A 15,204-nucleotide genomic window follows, 5' to 3' on the forward strand; every position below is an offset into this window, starting at 1 on the left:
GAAATAAAATAAGACCTTAAAAATACCTTTCCCCCACTCCTCCTTCCACCTCTTCCTCCTCCCCCAGCTGTGCAGGGAGATGGGAATGGGGGTTATGGTCAGTCAATCCCAGGTTGTTGCTGCTGCTCAGGGAGAGGAGTCCTTCCCCTACTCTGACATGGGGTTCTCCCCACTGGAAATAGTTCTCTGTGAGCTTCTCCAGTGTGAGTCCATCCCACAGGCACCAATTCCCCCCAGACTGCTGCAGGGTGGATCACTTGCACAGGTGCAGTCCCTCAGGCACAGGCTGCTCCAGCCTGGGTCCCCCACAGGGTCACAAGTGCCACCAGCAAACCTGCTCCAGGGTGGGCTCCTCTCTCCACAGCCCTGCAGGTCCCTGCCAGGACCCTGCTCCAGCACGGGCCTCCCACGGGGTCACAGCCTCCTCTCAGGCACCCCCTGCTCCAGTGTGGGTCTCCTGCATGGGCTGCAGGTGGATCTCTGCATCCCTGTGCATCCCCATGGGCTGCAGGGGCACAGCTGCCTCACCATGGGCTGCCCCAGGGGCTGCAGGGGAATCTCAGCTCTGGAGCCTGGAGCACCTCCTGCCCCTCCTTCTGCACTGACCCTGCTTGGTGTCTGCAGGGCTGCTCCTCTCATGTTCTCACCCCACTGCCTCTAGCTGCAATTACAACTGTGACTGACTTTTTTTTAAATTTTCCTTAGCTCTGTTATCACAGAGGTGTTACCACCATTTCTCATTGGCCCAGCACATCCATCCTGGAGCTGTCTGGCATTGGTTCTGCTGGACATGGAGAAGCTTCTGGCAGATGGTCCCAGAAGCCACCCCTGTAGCCTCTCTTGTACCAAAACCTGGCCATGCAAACCCAATACATGGATTTATAGGTTGCACATAAAATTTTTCTTCCTATTTTAGTCATTTTACTGTGACAACTGGATTTAATATCTGATTTAAGGAAGAAAGGGAAATGTATGCTGAAGTTTTTGGCATAACACTTACTCCTTAGAAATTCTACAAGACTAGGATTTCCTGGATATCTTCTGATTAGATTGTCCTGCAGTATCGTGAACAGACTGCACATTATTAAAAAACAAACAGAGAGCCCCTCCCTAAACCAAAGCCAAAACCCAAACAAAAACCTCAGAGCATCTGTTAGTCTTAAAAAATATTCCATTTTATAATGCTGTAGAGAATTGTAGCAGCCTTGGTAGTCTGGGCATTCTGTGGGTTTGAAACACACAGATCTATCTATCCTCATAAATCCAAGGTGCCCAGGTTACTGAACTCTGAAGTGAGTACACCTTTCCTTCTTACACAACTGGAACTCTGTGGAAAGAGATGGAAGTGTGGATAAATGATAGTAGCTGCCAGAAGGCAATTTGTTTACCTGGATTCAGTGACCAGAGAGCAAACTGAGAACAACTTAATACCAAACACTTTATTACTTATGCTTGTTATTTACAGTATTTACATATTGCACGTTCACTGGAATGTTTTATACATTTATTATATAAAGTAAATTAATGGCAGCTTGTGTTTGTGTACAAAATCCATGCTCCACTGTCCCAAAAAGTATGTCTACTTGGAATAACATTCCTGTTTGTCATGCAGTTTGTACTCCAGGGTACAATGTGACCCCAATGCAAGTCTGTTTTAACCAAACTTTTTAAAAATTGCATAAGCATGAAGGATATCGAGTGACCACAACTACTGTGGAGCAGATCTTTAGTAGTTCTAGATATACAAACAAACATTCCTTAAAACTGTAGAATTAAGCAACAGAACATGAATTTTCTTGGTGAAATATTTGTGTTTACATAATTTTTGGCAGCATTACACATCAATTGTAGTGTGTTTTTAAGTATGGAGCATTAAGTACTACTGGCAGTTATGCTACTGTAAAGAATGTCAATCTGCAAACTGTCAATGACATACAAAATGCATGTTAAAAGAATTATGGGAAGTAGTCTGTCAATCTGCAAAAATAAATCTCTTGTTCACAATGGAATTCGCTAAAAGGTAGTAAGTTCTGTTTCCCTGTTGGTTTCCAAGGCACTTCTCTTGGTTCTTGGTGTTCCGTGTCGTGGTAGTAAGATCTGGTGGATTAAAAGAAAGAAGAAATTGACTTTCATTATTTTTATACTCACATACATGTGCTTGACAATGTGTTTATCATCGTGAAAGTAGCAAATAAAACTGGAGAATTCACTAATAACTTTGGAAAGTTCAGTAGTGAATTTTAGATTTACCTCAGTTCATACCAGCCTGACTGAACTGTAACATTAATGCTTTGTTAATCAAGGCTGAAATTCTGGAAAGCATCATTTTCTCTGATGGTTCATTTTTGATAGACACTGGGGAAATTCCCTTCTACCTATTAAAAATGTACTCCTAGTTAATCTGTTCCAATGACTGCATCTGTGAAGTCAAGAAGTGAATAAACCTCAGGAATAGCATTAACAGATTGCAAAGTGCTTTCTAAATGCCTTGGTGTCAGGAGCTGTTCATGGTGTGCCCAGTTTGAAGGATCTAAAGGATTTGATATTTCATTGGGCCCTTTTGTGAAGAAACTCAGACTCATATAAATAAGAAACAAATAGAAGTAACTTTTTAAGAGTTGCTTGTATGACTATACCCCCTGGAACATGCCAACACTGAGCCACCACAAACTAAGCAGGAGCTGCAGTGGTTCAATTTGCTGCCTGAAGTCTTCTAGAAGAGTCTTGGAATGAGATCACTGTCATGCCTTTGACACTGATATCACAGTCACCAATACAAAATTACAGGTTTCCACACTCCTTAGTATGTATTTTGTCTATATTCTAGAAATGTTGATTCAGAAGCTGAGCAGTGAAGATTTTCACAACCTTATGCCCCCACACCTCTAAAGCTTGTAAGAAAATGTAGTGTAACTGCACATACACATATCCAGAAGTCTATCCTCTTCTAGACAGGTGAGCACTGAATCTTGTAAGTCTGTCCACCCAGTTTCAAATGTTTCTATGCCTGTTGTTGTTCTTATTTAGAAATGAATGATGTACAGTGTTTTTTCAGTCAGCAGGAACTACACAGCTGAAAGACTCTTACATGCAAACAGACCCAGATGAAGCTTTGGTGTTTTACAGCCATCAAAAATCCATGGCGGAGGTAAAAACCAGTGATAATCTGATACTAGAATTCTGCTGATGATAGTTTTCACAGTTAAAACTTTCATATTGTCTGTCTGAACATAGGTAACTGTCCTCCCAATGATCAGTGTGAATTCTCTGATACGCTGAGCTTCTCTACATTTTCTACTGCTTAAGTATAATTTGTAATGGAATCATTTGTATGCGAAGTCAGTTGGACTTGACATAATCCATTGAAAATCAAGCTATTGGTGCATACAGAAATACTTGTTAGTAGTATTTAAACATTTAGTTTTGCAATTTTTGAAAGCTATTTAGGAAATGTAATAATGTTACAGAAAATCTTAATGTAATCTAGGGTTTTTTTCTGGCTTTGCAGATAGGACAATTACTTCTATTTTTTTTTTTTAATATCCTTCCTTAGAGGGGGAAACTGATGTAAATTTTCATTGTCTTTCATTTTCATCTAGCTTATTTTATCTATGTATGCTCCTACTGTACCCTATTTAAGCTATGATGTTAAAAAGTGATGTTTAGAAGAAATTACCATGCTTTTGGTTTGATCAGTGTGTAGGACAATCTACAAGTTAAACACTGTAATAAATGTAATAAAAACTTTTTTCATTACTGATGGGAATATGCAGCTCACTGGGGGTGAAAAACAGTGGTTAGGATGCTCATTTGTCATCTCATCTCCACTTGCTTTTGTAGGGGAACTTGACAGTTTTGTATCAGCTAATCACAGTTTTCTAAACCCCTGGTGTTTTCAGAAACCCCAGGTTTTTAGCATTGATAAATTTGTTCTACTTATTTTTTTTTTTTTTAATTTCATATAGTCTGTTATATGCATCAGTCTAGGGATATTAGACTGGAACTTAGCTGAAGGATGATGGATAGCCTTAGTGGAGATCCTGAGTGCAATCTGACTACTGCCTCTGTTGGAAACATAGGTAGCTATACAACTCCCCAGCCAATTGTGCTAATTTTTAAAAGCACATATGAAAGCTATTATAAAGGCATATTGCAGCTTTCCAGATTTGATTCTGGTTATTACTTGTGCATGATGATAAACTCTGTAAGAAAAAGCTAATTTATATGAGAAGAATTTAGTGGTTTAAATATCAATATAAACTTTAAAATACTGTGCCAGTAGGATTTTGTAGCAGAACCTCCTCATACTTATATATAAAAAAATTCTTTTCCCAAGTATGCACACCCAGGTGGAATTCTGCTGTAATGTGATCACAGAGATCCATGCACTGAAGATTATGAAGCTCTAAATGTTCCATCTGGTGCTAGCCACAGACATCTCACAGCAAGGAAAACTGTGAGCTACCTTTTAATAAACCTGGATGATGCCACACTAGTAACCATGCACACTGGCTGCCTTTTTAACTCAAAGCAGTAGTTCTGAGAAAAGTCTTAAATTAGTTAACTTGGGAACCAATTCCTGGCATCATGAAGAGGTGATTGGACATGCCCTGAGCAGCTGTATAAAACAGACCAAGCTATACTTTCTAGAAAAAAATCAGGCTTTCACTGAATAATACACAATCCTCTCATCTTAGTTTCACCTTCACTTTTATGGAATTCAAGTGTCTGACATTTCAATGTACTCAAAGTTACTCTGAGAAAGCAGCAGTCTAAAGGAGAATGTAATTAAGGGCTGTTGTTTCCATTGTTACAACATATTTGAAACAAAATTCAAGCACCCAAATATCTTGGTTTAAGAATAATTTGAAAAAATGGATATATAATATGGTGTATAGGAACAGAATATTTAGTGGAGTATTTTAAGTTTCCAGCTTTATCTTGTATTTTCAGCATTTGTTTCACATATTACTAGTATGGTCAATACTTCTTGAGGAGTTTACAGAGATTTTTTGGAGTTCCAAAAGAAATTTCAGTTTTTAGCTTGTTACGAATTTTGCAACAGGTATTTGACCTGTATGTTCAAATATTAATTATTTGCATCTTCATCTTAAAGGAACAAGCAACTGGTAGATTTCTTTAACACACTTTTTATAATGTATAAACCTCATTTTCTCTGCATAGCCTGAGACTCCAACTACTTGCACCAGTCTTGTATTTATTAGTGTTAAAGTGGGTCATTAGCTTTACTTTGTTTATTTGAAATAACTGTAGATGCTTTATAAGTTCTTAAAACCACATTAATATTTGTCAATACAGAAATTAGAAGAAATATTCAAAACAGAAGCATGTAATAAGATGTGATAATGCAGTCCATAGACCCTGAACTCCTCCTCACAGTGCAAGAAGTTTTCAAAGTAAGTTATGAGATCAGTGTTGGTCTCTAGCAAACATGTACAGGACAGGTTATGGAAAAGGGATGGAGCACCAACAGTAGCACCTGATGTTTTCAAACAGAAGTAATAAAATCTGTATGACTGTGGCCAAGTGGCTTTGACAAATGCTGTCAAAGGAGTTTTCAGATTCATCACTGACTGTCACCAGAACTGCTCATGATCTGAACTGTGAACTTTATTTAGGTGAAGACTTTGAGAATTGTGTTCCTGGCATCTCTAACCTACTGCAGATATGGACAACTTAACAGTTGTGGGATGTATCTGCATGGAGTGGAACAAAGCAAGCATGGGACAAGGGAGCTATTAGGAAGCTGGCACAAGAAAGAAGCCGAAGAACAGAACAAAAAAAAGAAGCATCAAGGACAGTACTCTAGCATAGCTGTGTTGACCATGAGAAGGGGTTACAGAATAAAATTAATTAGTGATGGTGCTGGTGGCAGCCAGGGAATACAGCCTGGGAGGCTGACTGGAAAAAAAAAAAGCACAACTGGGAGATGTGGTAATACAAATCTGCTGCTCTGGCTTCACTCATGCAATCTCAACAAGTTGAAGGGCTGTTACTGGGTCCCTGCATTGCTCATGTCTGTAGGACAGGCAGAAAGGGAATATACACTCTAAAAAACGAGAAGATGGAGCTCAGTTACATATGTATAGGACACATGAGAAAAAGTTAAGGCTCCACAAGACATGTCACACCGTAAACACACATGTGCCACATAGGAGTGTGTTGTGACAGTAACATGTCTAACTCCTGTTTTCACGTGTTATTTTCTTGTTTGATCTGAGCTCTGGGTTTCAATGTCTTGTGTGCTTTAAAGCTGTGCTAGTCCAAAATGCACTACAAATAAAAATAAATTTGTATTTTTTCTTCTCTTCAAATTGATCTCTAAACATAGATAGATGTCCACAGATCTGAAAAATCCCACAAAACTACTAGTTTGTCAAAGTAATAGTCCAACTATAGCTCAGCACACTTATAAACCTGCAATGAAACCAAAATCAGATACTGAACAAAACAGGAAACGTAATTTGTTTAACACAAATTGAACTGGTGCAGTGGAGAAGCCTTGAGGAGAAAAGAGGCTTAATCCTATGGACACCTGTGCATCTCCAGATGTATGTGGTAGAGGATAGTCTTCCTTTCTGCTAAGTGAGGCTGCTTAAGGAGTCTACCACCACTGATTTGTGTCTGTGTGAATAAAAGAAGTGGACAGTTGCTGACATTGAAATATGTTGTGCAAAGGTTGTTTGAGAAAAGGATATTTTTAAATAGACTCCCAGCTTGAGATGTGAACTACTTTAGTTGCTATTCCTTCATATTACAATTACGTGTTTACATGGCAGGTTGTTAAGATAGAGATAAAATTTTCTAAAGAAAGGGAGAAAAGAATTTCACACTCTGATGTATCTGCTTATTAGTATTGGTAATAATATTATTCACCTATTTGCAAAGTTAAACAAATTAAGTCTCATTTATCCAGACTGGATAGAGAGAATGACTTGTAGAAACCCTTCATGAGATTGAATAGCTCCATCAGGTTCTCCTGCAGTCATGTTTTCTTTAGATTAAATAATCCTAATTCCTGTAACTCTTCTTGTATACTGAGTTTTCTAATCCTTTGGTCATCCATGTTGCTCTTCTTCGGACTCATACAAGAAGAACCTATATGTCTTCAAGTGTGGTGCCTTAAATTAAATATAGTATTCCAGTAACAGTAATTGTGTCAGGAGTTTCATAAACTATGATTCTACTTATACATTCCAGTATAGTTTGACATTCTTCAAGTGTAACCCTGCTGTCTTGCTTAGTTTGCAGTCCACAACTACCTCTGTTTTCAACAGCACTAACTATTCACCAAATTCCATGTATTTCTGCGGCTGAATAATCCTACAGGACTTCATAATTCTGCTCTTTATCTGTCATCCTGGTTTTAGACTATTTGGCTTATTTTCCAAGATTATTTTTAATTTCAGGGTTGTACTGTATCATGGTTGCTTGTCCTCTAGTACTGAAATACATTAATACAGTATTCTACTGCCCAAGTTATTAATGAAAATACTGAATAATATCAAACCCATAATGAAGCTGTGTGACATTGGTCAGTACATTTTTCCAGTTTTGACAGTGAAGCACTAACAACTTATGTATTTTTCCCATTCCTTTTTACATTTATCTTGATCATATTTCCCTAGCTTGATTGTGAGAGTGAAGTGCTAAACAGTGTCAATGCTTAAAAGAAAATAAAATGCTTAATATTTATTACTTTTCTCACAGATTGCTTCCACAAGATGTGTATTTTGTCACAGAGTTAAAGCATCTTGGTTTGACAGCATTTGTTACTGACAAATCCACATGGCTATTATTTATCCCTTTGTCCAAGATCACATTTTGTCTCAGGTAAAGGTTGAAAACAGAATGTAAATTAGTCCTTCTGTATTCTTATGTTACAGTTCTCTACACATAGTTTGGGAGTAATTTTTGGTTTGGTTGACTGGCTTTTGTTTTTATTTTGGTGCATGATGAAACTTCCCAAGTATTTTTGGGAAATATAGGCCCATCTAGGCAAAGAAGGAGGGAATTAACCTCTAGACATGAGAGGTGTACACAAGGAAATCCCAAAAAATCCAAATAGCTTGAAGATAGTTTATCAATGCTACTAGCAGTACATTTTAACTGAGTTACTGTAAAAGCACCTGTGACCTATCTGCATTCATGAAGCTTTGATGTGTACAGCTATGTATATATTAACTCGTACTACTGAGTACAGCACAGATCTACAGCTGCACACATAAAAGGGTGGCTGCTGCTGTCGATACAGGCAGTTGTGTACTGAGTAAACTCTTGAAAAATAAGCCACAGCTGCTGTGTTTTGTTCTGCAACAACAAATTCACTATCTGCTAACTGTATGCTGCTATAAATAATTCACAGATGATGCACATGGACATTTATGTAATGACTTCCAGTAGGGGGTACCCTTTCCTTAATGCCAAAATTTGCCAGATTAAGCCAGTTACTTCAAGTCCTCTGGGAGGGGAATACCTTATCTAAAGGACAGTTGTTATTATACTCCCATGAATTTTCATGTATGAAATACAACATCTGCTGCTTTGCTATGCAGTGGAATGTCATTTCTACTAAGAAAAAGCTTACCTTTATCCTTCCATGCACATAGGGCTTACTGCCAGTCGAGTAAGAAGCCTGGCACATCTTTTATAGTCTGTATGAAAAAAAAGCATTACTAGATTACCAAAGTAATCAAATTTGCCTTTAAAAATCAAAATCGCTTTCAGTGTGCAAATTAGTGTCATTGCAAAGTTCAATGAATACCTTCGTTTGCAACAGAATAAAAATCAACTCTTTTGACTTAAAAGAGGAATGTATAAAAACTGGGTAATAACTAAAAGCCATGTCTAATGGCACGTCCAACTATGCAACTGACTTCTGCACATGTTCTATCTGTAAACAAACAGCATGAAAGTGCTTGGAGGCTCTCCAAGTGTATGTATGTATGTATTAAAATTTATACATCTGTGCCTGTGCTTCCATGCAGGATCTAAACATGTGACTCTAGTATTTCCATATTAGAGAAAGAATAGTGCTCATCCACCTTTAAATCCAGCCTTCAATGAGCAAGTCTGTCAACTTAATATTAAGTAATGCCACTCTCCAACAGATTCTCTTCCTGGGAACACTTAAATTAGACAAATAACATCTTCTATTCATGCAAATCTTAAGTCCAGCCCAAGTAGATGACCATATGATGCACATTCAGGGGAGCATGAAGTTTCATCTTAAAACTAGTAAAAATGTTTTTTCCACTGAAGTCCTATTGTTAGTCATTCATATTTTAGGTATCTTCAACTTTTTCATGCATTCATAGTAAGACATGGAACCAATGCAAAACTAAAGAAATTACTCAAAAGGTTTTTCTTTTTCATTTCCATAAAAAACTGAAAGAAAATATTCTGAAAGTTGGTTATGGACAGACAGAAAAGTAAATTATTTTTCAGGTACCAATGCTACTACACTGTACAAAGTACTAGAAAGTATGCCAACACGATGTTTTGTACTAGCTAACACCACACTGCAGCATCAGAGACACTTTTTGCTTCTTTGCTGTTTGGCCTTCAGATCTCTATACACAAGGAACAGTATTATCTGAAGTCAGGATATTATTAAAAAGTTACATTGTTCTGTGCATGAAGAATTAAGGCAGGCTGTTTGTCTCATTTTCCTAGAAGAAAGTTACTTTAAAGATATGCTAGTTGGTCCAGCCCAGTAGGTGATGTTCACTTCTTTTAGGCTTTATTTCAGTAATGGGTAACTACATCTAATGTTTCATCTGGAGATGAAACGTTAACAATCCCAACTCACAGCATAGTTATGGTATAATTTCCACTCAGACAAATGATCCTCCATTATCCAGACATTGTGTTGGTGGGTATGTCACGTGTCAGGAGGAAAAGGCTAATTTAGAGCCTTTAAGGCCAACTAGTTTTTAGCTTCACAGCTTGGAGCACTCATTAGTGCTGAGCCAAATGACATTTGTGTTGAGATCCTTATGAAAAAGGTAATGACCATTGCTTGTTCAGAACAGAGAAGTTATGAACAACTCACATCTCCACCCATGTAAACAGAGGGTGATCTGGTTACCTGTCATCTAGAAAGCCTTGTGTTTCCAAGGAATTCCTGATCTGCAGCCTTACAAATAGAGAAAATGTGCACAATTCTTACCAAATATGCCTTTAAAATGCACTGGGCTGAAATATTTATTAATACTAGAAACTTGGAATCTGTAACTCTTGTTTCTATTCCCAGCTCTGCTACTGACCCAACTGGTTGACCTCAGACAAGTAAAATAAAGTGTGCTTCCATTCTGAAAAGGCTGTACTAAAATAGCATCTGCTTACTCAACAGGTCCACCTCAGTATGAATCTGGAGTCATATCTACTGACTGATAAATGTCAGTGTTTGATTTTTATTTAATTCTCTGTGCTGCCAACAGTGATGAGGCATCATAAGCGGCTTTTGCTTACTTGTGTCCATCAGCACTATTTTTTTTTTCCTAAGCTAACAAGTTATACTTTTATAATTCACTGAAGACAAGTGTTGCAAAGATTCATTGTCAACATCACTGGGAGACTGGTAGCTGAACAGTCAAAATAGAAAATGTCTATAAAATGTGTCTTACATATATAAGCAATGAAAAGTAAAATAACCCCACCTGGATTTGTGATCCTATCTTGAATTTACAGCACGAAAAATTAAATATGAGATATTTGTGAGAGGAAAAGCAAACACATGGTTTGGAACCCATGAGGCAAATATATCAGTACCTAAGGATGCAGTGTTCACAGCCATTCTACACAGTGTATTTGCAATGAGAAAGTTTTATTTCCATTTTCCTCTCTGCAATGCTGATGCTGTTCTAGCAATGCTGTAGAGAATACTCAGTACATTTTAGAGCAGTCCAAATTTTTCTTTGCAGGGAATGCATTCTGACATTGTATCACTACTGATACTTGATAGAACTGATAAATTTTAGAGTTTCCTCTCATTTTAGAGAAGTGCCTGCTTTTGTTACTTACATGCTGGGATGGTACAATCCCTCGTATTGTGATAAAGCCGATGAAAGTGTTTGCTACATTTTGGACTAAAGTAGAGTGGACCTGAAAGATAAAGAAAAAATAAGTTATCAATCAGCACAGCTCAAAGTAGAGCAGTGTAGCTTATGGTAATGTATGTGAAATAGGGATACCAATGCAAAGTTGAAACATACCTGTTAAATGCTTCAAGAACTTGTCTTTCATCCTCAGATCTCTGGGAACTATTTCTGTGGGACAGAAAAAAGAATAGTGTTACTCTGCTGCTGCACTGGACCTATGCTTGCCAAGCATAGTGTGAAGACAAGGAATACTCTGTCCAGCAACATCAGCAGTATGTCTTGACATGTGCATGGAGGGCAGAAGTCCTTTGCATACAGTAGGCCAAATTGCAAGCCGTCACTTCACATAGGGAGACCTTGTAAAATGCTTTGTGAAACACAGTACTGATGAAACAATGTCTGATAGGTGAGAAATCATTAATGACGATGGTTATTAACTAAGAGTCAGATTTTAGTTCTCTATGAACTTCATTATGAAGTTTACCTAGATTTAAATTCTTTCATATTACACGAGTGTTGAAGACTCAATGATATATTCCAGTCTGGGGTTGTGTCTTCTAATTCTCTTATACAAATGTAACCACTATTCTGTCCCAGGTATGTCTGTAGAAGCACTGCTCTACTGTAATCATGAAACTGGATTGATCTACTTACAGGAATCTTCCCTCCCTCCCCCAGCAGTAAATAAAATTCACAGGAAATTATTCCAAGCAAATTGCTCTCTTCTGGCTCCCTATGTTTGTGGTTTACCGCCTTGTGTTTTGTGTTCAGCAGATGGCAAAATGAAACTAGTTTACTGAAATCCATTTTAGCCCTAACCCCTGCTTGTGACTGCCTGATTTACAGCTATCTTTGATTGCTTTCTGTTACAAACTCTGTGCTGATGGCTTAGTGCTGATTGTGTATGATACACTATATGGTGCTTTATTTACTTGACCATGAATGCCTGAGCAGCCTTTTTCATTCCCCTGGCACCTCTTATCAGATATAAAGCAGAGAGCATTTCCATCCAGATCTGATTCACTTGTGAATTTAGACACTTCTCGAAAGTCATTCTTCGTTTACTTCTAACTTTAGTTGGTGTAAGTAAAATTGACCTTATCCTATTTGACCTAATTATGTCATGAAGAGCATTAAAAACACACATGCTTCACTCAGAAACTTCCCATGGGACAAGCTCACTAGGAAAGTGATGCCAAAACTGAAATGAAAGACTCTAACTAGTAGTTCCTTTTCAGAGTTGCTGGGAAAAACTCCATCACAATAACAGAATGAAAAAATCCTGCTTCGAAATCAGTAACAACACTACCAACTAATCCACTCTGAAGCAGAATTATTAATTTTGTAGATAAGTGTTCTACACAAGCCAGATGTTTTGCACCAACAGGGTGACCAAAACTATGCCCATCTTCCAAGATGAGATTTAGAGTTGTGCACATCACAGTTCCCTGCTTAATCTGGTCTCTGACTCTTCAACATTTGTAAAACAAAATGTTCTCTCCTGTGTTGACCTTATAGAGAACAGAACTCTCTTCCTCTGTGCATTCATTAATCATCCCAATAGAGAAGCAACATCTTCATGACAACCACCAATAAATGCAAATTATGAATGAGAATGGCAAAAAGGTACAATGAAGCTTTAAAAGATCAATAAAGACAAAATAAACAGCATACTATCAAAATGAAAGCCAGTTTGGGAAAACTTGAGTAGATATTTGCTGGAAAATATTCAGAAAGTCATTTTCAGTTGGAGGGGTCAGATGAGCAGCAGTATCACTGCAGAGGCTTGGGAGTGACAGGGAACACTAAATTAGACATGGCAGCAGGAGGAACTAAATCAAGTTTCAACTGAGTGCACAGAAGTACATCACCAAACTAAGCAGGTTAGATAGGAGCCAATCAAACGAGCAGAAGGATGGCTGCAGGAGTGTCCCAAACTGGTCACAGCCTGCACAGTGACAGAGGAGCACTGTCTCAGTTCCCTGGTATTTCAAAGGTGCTACCTCTGGAGTACAAAAGGAACTAACAAGCAGGGTGAACAACTCAGTTCAGTGAAGCTGAGCTGCGGGGAAGACTTCTATGTGTAAGGTCTTTAAGGACATGCTACAGTCGTGCAGGAGAATTCTTGCCAGGGTCATTTCCAAGAAACACTTAAACCAAGCACATGATAATAAGTGGTAACCTTCCAGGAAAAAAGCGTTTTCATCCCTTGTTTCTTTGATCTCACCCCATTTAAGTCTTTTCCCATATTATTAGGTTTTGTTCAAAGCCACAGGAAGTTGGACTTTCAGTTGAGTTCATTATCCAGAGAGTAAAAGGCTCTGAGAGGTGAATGGAGGTTTTCTATTCCAAATTTGCCATCTGTGTCTGTTTCTGATACCAAATGGAATCTGCACATATTTCAAGTGGTGAATACTTAATACAAAATTAGTAACCTGATGCACTATCTCATTCACCGATGCACCTTAGGGAAAAAAATTGGACTGTGACTTACCAACTCTCTGCTCGTCCTGGTACCCTCCATAGTCGGCCACTTCCCTTCGATCCAAGTTATAGTCATGCTTGGAGAAGTACTGCATCCCACTGTCCTTCTCCAGGTGGTACCTTTTCAGTTCCTGAATGATCTCCATGATGAGATTTAAGAGACTTTGCTTGTCCTTCAAATCTGTGGAGTCTGTTTTTTCTTTGCAGTATCCTGCTGACAGCATTAAGAGTACAAGCCCCAGCAGCCCAGAAGACCTCAGTCCACTCATTGCAGTCCGACCTGAAGAGTGCATGAGGGGATGAAGAGGAAGGATCCGCTGCTATGCGAGGTCTCCTGTTTCACTGGAAGAGAAAATTGGGGGTGGGTCGAAAGTGGGGAGACTCGTGGGGGTGAAATCGGAAACACTAGCGAAGGAAAGAGCGGCGGCCGCTTGGCAGGTTACACAAGGCGGGGCACAGACCGCTCGGGGCTGCGGGGGCTGGCGGGGCGGGTCGGGGCGGGGGGTCCGCGGGGCTCGGCCGCTGCCCCCGCGCCCCTCAGCGCCCGGCCCGCGGGCAGAGCCCCCAGCGCCGCGGGCAGCGCGGCTCGGCCTCCCCGCAGCCGGCGCCGGGCCCCGCGGGCGGGCGGGGGCGCAGCCCCGGAGCGGGGCCAGGCTGGGGGTGCCCCGGCGGAGCCGATCCCCGGCGGGACGGGCGTTCCGCCCCGCCTCTCCCCGCCCCGCCGCGGAGCGGAGGAGCACGGGCGAGGGGCGACAACTTTCCCCGAAGTTTCCGCCGGACACCCGCGACAGCTGTCCCCACTCTCGCTGCAGGCCTCCGCGGCCGGGCTGCGGGCAGGAGCGGCGGGACGGGAGGTGCGCGGCTGGGAGGCAGCCGGCCGGGGCAGGGGACAGCACTGCCAGTCTCCCCGTTTACTGTCTCTTTCCCCGCTCCCCTATCCTGCAGGAGTAGCGGCCAGCATCATGCCCAGAGCCGCTCGCCTTAGGACAACTGAGCGCCCCTCACACACGGCCGGTCCGTGCGGCGGCTCTGCCCTGCCAGCCCTGGCGGGGTCCGGCTGTCACCGGTCCCGCCGCACGCAGCGCTTCGGCCCGGCGGGGCGGGAGGGATGGGGGCGTGGGGAGGGAAGCAAGAGGGGAAGAAGGCTGCTGGCGCTCGCTGGCCGCTTTACCTGTGTCTCTGTCCCAGACGCCGAGGTGTCTTCCCCCGGGAGCCGCTCCCCGGACGGCAGCAGCCAGCGAACGGCAGGGAGTCCGAGTATTCCGCGGCTGGCCCGCCCGCCCCCCTCCCGTCCCTGCGCTCCCGCCGTATCCACAAACTACTCCATCGCCGCTAGCCCCAGCGCAGCCGCTTATATAGGCTATAGGATGGACATGAGACGGCAGATAGTATCGACTTGGAAGTGGGTGGAAAACAATAAAAGTCCACTTGGCAACCTCGGGAGCGTCGCTGCTTGCACAAGCACCCCCTTCCCGCCCTCTCTCCCCTCCCGCCCCGGTCCCCCCCGTCCCTCCCCCTGCTCGGTTCTCCCGGGCAGGGCTCAGTCACTCCTCTGCTCTCCGACGTAAAGAGACGGTCCCAAGTGTGTGTGTTTGGA

General features: G+C 41.1%; 1 protein-coding gene across 1 annotated transcript; it reads right to left on the bottom strand.

The window, feature by feature from the left end:
• Window positions 1-1,450: 1,450 nt before the first annotated feature.
• Window positions 1,451-14,888, bottom strand: ALKAL2 (ALK and LTK ligand 2). Its single transcript, XM_063150768.1, has 6 exons — window positions 14,779-14,888; window positions 13,618-13,949; window positions 11,238-11,291; window positions 11,047-11,127; window positions 8,609-8,675; window positions 1,451-2,097 (listed from the first exon to the last, which is right to left on the bottom strand). The coding sequence occupies exons 2-5, from the start codon at window positions 13,898-13,900 to the stop codon at window positions 8,611-8,613; spliced, it is 483 nt and encodes a 160-aa protein (XP_063006838.1). The 5' UTR covers window positions 13,901-13,949; window positions 14,779-14,888; the 3' UTR covers window positions 1,451-2,097; window positions 8,609-8,610.
• Window positions 14,889-15,204: the final 316 nt, after the last annotated feature.

This window comes from Melospiza melodia, chromosome 3 (assembly GCF_035770615.1).
Source record: "Melospiza melodia melodia isolate bMelMel2 chromosome 3, bMelMel2.pri, whole genome shotgun sequence".
Classification (NCBI taxonomy): Eukaryota; Metazoa; Chordata; class Aves; order Passeriformes; family Passerellidae; genus Melospiza; species Melospiza melodia.